This window comes from Papaver somniferum, chromosome 5 (genome assembly GCF_003573695.1).
Source record: "Papaver somniferum cultivar HN1 chromosome 5, ASM357369v1, whole genome shotgun sequence".
Taxonomy (NCBI): Eukaryota; Viridiplantae; Streptophyta; class Magnoliopsida; order Ranunculales; family Papaveraceae; genus Papaver; species Papaver somniferum.
In genome coordinates this window covers 11037023-11041725 of record NC_039362.1, presented here as the reverse complement: position 1 = coordinate 11041725, position 4703 = coordinate 11037023, and the positions used below count along the sequence as shown (strand labels likewise).

General features: G+C 37.3%; 1 protein-coding gene across 1 annotated transcript; it reads right to left on the bottom strand.

Annotated features, from left to right (window-relative positions):
• Positions 1 to 2740: 2740 nt before the first annotated feature.
• Positions 2741 to 3385, bottom strand: LOC113278757. Its single transcript, XM_026527513.1, has one exon. It carries the CDS (start codon positions 3383 to 3385, stop codon positions 2741 to 2743), a length of 645 nt encoding a protein of 214 aa, XP_026383298.1.
• Positions 3386 to 4703: the final 1318 nt, after the last annotated feature.

The window sequence follows — 4703 nt, the reverse complement described above, 5'->3', positions numbered from 1 at the left end:
AGATGCGAAAGGAATTTTCTGATGGTGCAAAGTCATTGGATAAATTGAAGGTAAATTTAGGCTTGTTGCAAGGTGTGATGGCCATTATTCCTAAGTAGGCAGTCTGTTGTGTGGTTTGAGATAAGTTGCTTAGTTATGGTATCATTATGAGACTGGGTTCAGTACCTTCGATAGTTTCACATCGTTGATACGTCTTTATCTTTAATTTTGCCTTTGTCTAGGACTTAGACCTACCGCTCAGATCCGATTGAGCTGAATCGTTGCTTTTTAATTTTCGAGGATCTTTAATATCTGATGTGTTCCTGGCTTTTAACTTAAGTAGTTCCATTCGCACGTCTCAAACTTCATATATGACATTTGTGTTGTTCAAATTTATGTTTCTGTTATAGTCAGATTGCAGTTTGACACAAGTTTAATTTCTTGTTTGTGATTGCATATTTCTTTTTGTTTTGATCTATTTATGCCTAGTTGATTAAGTTTTTCTCTGGAATAAAGGTCTTAGCTGTGTTGTCTTCTGGTATTTCTGCTCGTTTATTAATGGTGGCTGTTTGGAGTTTTGATGTTGTTGCATCAATGGTTGCTTAGTTTCTGCTTTTTGGATGATCAGCTTTTAAAGTAAGAAGAGTAGTTTAATGATAAGGTTTTCTCAGCAGTTGAAATATAGTTCTAATTAACCCAGCTCCTCCTTTTTCTTTGGGGAAGATGACAGTGAGTCGAATAGGCCGTGTTTGTGTTTGTCGACTAGGCCTCAAATTCGGTTGGAAGAAAATGTTTTTTCTTGGTTCCAATTCCAAAGTTTGTTCAAATGCGCACCCATAGACTATAGTTTTGCATAGACTCGTGTTGTGCTGTTGGTGATTTTTAGTTGTGACTAGTCATCATAAATTTGGAGTAGGTAAATGCTTAGGAAACGCTCTTTTGGACCCTGTTCCTTCCTTAATAGACCGTGTACGTGTTAATATAGTTTATTTGTCCTCCGTTTTTAAATCCTTTCAATTGGTGTCATTTTTTGGCCTTTAATTAAAAAAAAACAAAAGAAAAAAAAAAATCGATTAATAATACTAATTAAAAAGAAAAAAGGTACTAAATCCTTCGGTGTTTTAACCTTTTTGTGAAAGGTTAACTCACCCATAGATCTTCTCTATCGCATCACAATTTTTTGTGTAATCTTATAAATTCACGGCTGTCTCTTGTCTCGTTTTTGGCTCAGGTACGACACCACAACACCCTTGATTAACTCTATCAATAGTTTCTATATTCTTTTCGGTCAAAAGTTAGCACATTTATTTCTTAAATCTTCAATGCTCGTGTAATTATAATTTTGAATTTCTTTGTTAGTCAGCATTTGGTTGATCCGGTTACGTTAATTTGTGTTACTCCAAAAAAAAAAAAATTTACTGGGCACTATTGTTTTAATATACTTTTATCACAACTCTCCTAAAAATCCACCTAAATTATATAAAATAATCCTTTTCCCACACCCCAAAATTACTTAAACAACAACATGAACTTCCTATCCTGGAATTGCCAAGACATCAACAATCAACCTACGATACAACATCTAAAAGGACTAGTATCATTACATAAACCCGATATTTTATCTCTATCTGAAACTTTAGCTAATAAAAATCATATGTCAAGTCTTGTTCAGTCTCTTCAGTTTCAAAAACTAACCTATGTTCCTAAGGTGGGTCGACGAGGAGGAATCTGTCACATGTGGAACAATCTAAACATTCAAATATTATTCCAGTCCCAAAGTTACATCCACGTCCTTATCAAACCTCCACCTCCCCACAACCATGACTCTGCACAGGTATATACGGTCCTCCAATACGAATGCAAGAACGGATTTTTGGCAAGATTTCCCAATAATATTTCCTAATATCAACACCTCAACAAAAAAAGAAGAAGGTTTTATTAAGAAATAAAATACATAGCTACATTCTTAGCATCTTCAGCTAATTAATGTCTGATTTCATCTGGTGGAACTGAACCCCAAGTATGGGTGACACCATCAACTCTAGCAAGTTTTGAAAGAATATCTACTACTTTGTTCCTTTCTTTTGGAACATAACTAAGTTTCCAAGAATTAAACGAAATAAAAAACTGTTTGATATCTTTGATTAAGTTGCTCAATATCCAATCCACATCACCTTGTGCCTTATTGACTGCATCCACTACCAGTTTCGCGTCAAGCTCAAAGACCACTCTAACCAGATTCTGCTCCTTTGCCCATTTCACTGCCTCCAAAAGTCCCATGGTTTCAGCTTGCTCCGCGTTTCTGACTTTCTTTAAGTGGATGCATTTTGCTGATTGTTGAATTCCTGCAAAATTACGCACAATTAGTCCTATACCACCCTAATTATCTGCAGATTGAAAAGAACCATCACAGTTAATTGTAAAACAGTCAATGACAGGGAGAATCCAATGAACATTGATTCTGTTCACTCTATTCGTTTTTTTCTGAGTTAGGGACTGGGATTGAGCATGATCTTCAAAAGACAATTTACAGGAGGTAACGATCTTCTAAAGATTTGGCTCTTTTTGTTGAAAAACCTTATCACACCTGGATGACCAGAGACTCCAAGCAACAATGGCACGTTTAACTAATTCCTGTTCAGTAATTTGATGAGATTCCAAACTATCAAACAGCTGCAAACCCATTCTGCAAAGTTTTTATGGTTTCCAGTCGTCGAACCAGTGGTAGCAAACCAGACTGCTCTGGAGATATAACAGTTCATTAAACATGAGAAGCAGTTTCTTGGTGTTGTCCACAAAAAGGGCACGAATCGTCTGAGCCAACAATGGGATGACCCAAAGCTTCTCTTGTTGCTAAAAGATTTGAAGTAGCTTTCCATAGAAACTGGCAAACCCTAGGAAGAGTTGGTAGCTTCCACAACCTTTTGTATATATTTTGCATTCTGGGGCCCACAGATTGGTACGGATGAGTTTCTTCATACATCTTCCTGTAACAAGACTTGACAGTGAAGTTCTCGTTCTTCTCGAGCAGCCATATAAGATTATCAACTTGGCTCAAGTGTATTGAGAGACTGGTGATGAAACTGACAATATTAGTATCGAAAAGGGTATGAAGAAGATATATATCCCATGAAGAAGTATTCCGCAGAAATAGCTGGTTCACATAGATAAACTGGTCATGGATCAAACAGCCATGCTTAGGTTTTGGGGGATCTTGAAGTTCCGGAATCCATCTGTGCTTCCATATTAGAATATCCTTACCATCTCCAACATTCCAACAACTGTATCTCTGTATAAATCCGACCTCAGAACTAATACTTCTCCAAGACCATGTGGAGTTGTATTTTTGTTTTGCTTCAAAAATATCTCCAGTTGGGAAGTATTTTTCTTGAAAAGATTTTGCCATGATACTAGTTTTATCAGTACTTAGCTTCCCCCAATAAAGCCCTGTTAAAAGTTTTCATATCGCGAAAACCTAAACCGCCTTCTTCCTTTGGTTTTCTTGTTCTCTTCCAAGTGATTAATGACATAATGGATCAATCAGGAAAAAAAAAGGGAGAAAGACAGATCATATATAGTCAAACCCAACAATTTCTAATGATGATTGATCAAATGGGTTTTATAGATTTAGGATTTCGAGGGGACCCATCACCTGGACAAACAACCAACAGGGTCAAGACAATATAATGGAACGACTTGATAGGAAAATTGCAACCCAACATTGGTGAATAGCAAATCCCCATGAAGGAGTTACTCACCTTCCAAGGATTGCTTCAGATCATGCTCCCATCCTGCTGCACACCAAGGCAATCGATTGGTAAGGACAACAAATTACAAGTTTGAGTATATTTGGCTAACACATCCACAACTCAACCAGATTATCGAAGCAGCATGGACGCGAAAAAGTGACTCAGACTCTGCTCTAGACCTTCAACTAAGATTAATCACAATGGGACAAACTCTAATTGAATGGAACAAGAACACTTTTGGTCACCTTCCAACATTAATTAGAAAATCAACGGCGGAAATTCAAAGGGCTCAACATCAGTGCGCTAATCACACTGGAGATGAACTAAATTTCTGGGTACAACGCGACAAAGATTTACGCAGTCCACCTTACATTACTCCAATGCCACGCAACATACTGACAACAAAGATCCAGAATTCAATAGCTCCAATCGGGGGACAATAATACGACTTTCTTCCATACAACGACAACCATCCACCGAAGCCGTAACAACATAAAACAATTACAAGATCATCAAAACAACTGGGTCAGTGATAAAGACCGGGTCATCCAGATAATCCTGGACCATTTCACTACCCAATAAACTTCCCCAAATACAACGATAAATGAAACCCTCTTTGAGGAAATCACTCCAATACTGACATCGGCACAATGTGACAGTCTTTATGCAGAAGTTACGGTGAAACAAATCAAACAATCTTTGTTTTCCATTAATTTGGAAAGCGCTCCGAGACCGAACGGATACACCAGAAAGTTCTTTAAAGTTTTCTGGGACACCACTCACCAACAACTTATAGCTATGGTACGAAGTTTTTTCAATTCCTTAAACATACACCCTCTCATGAACACTTATATACACAAATATAATGCGGAAATAGAAATAACACATACATCAGAATTTTGTTAACGAGGAAACCGCAAATGCAGAAAAACCCCGGGACCTAGTCCAGATTGAAACACACTGTATTAAGCCGTT

Bases quoted from the DNA above. Each gene is read 5' to 3' on its own strand.
- LOC113278757 (XM_026527513.1), bottom strand. From the start codon at position 3,385: ATGGCAAAATCTTTTCAAGAAAAATACTTCCCAACTGGAGATATTTTT.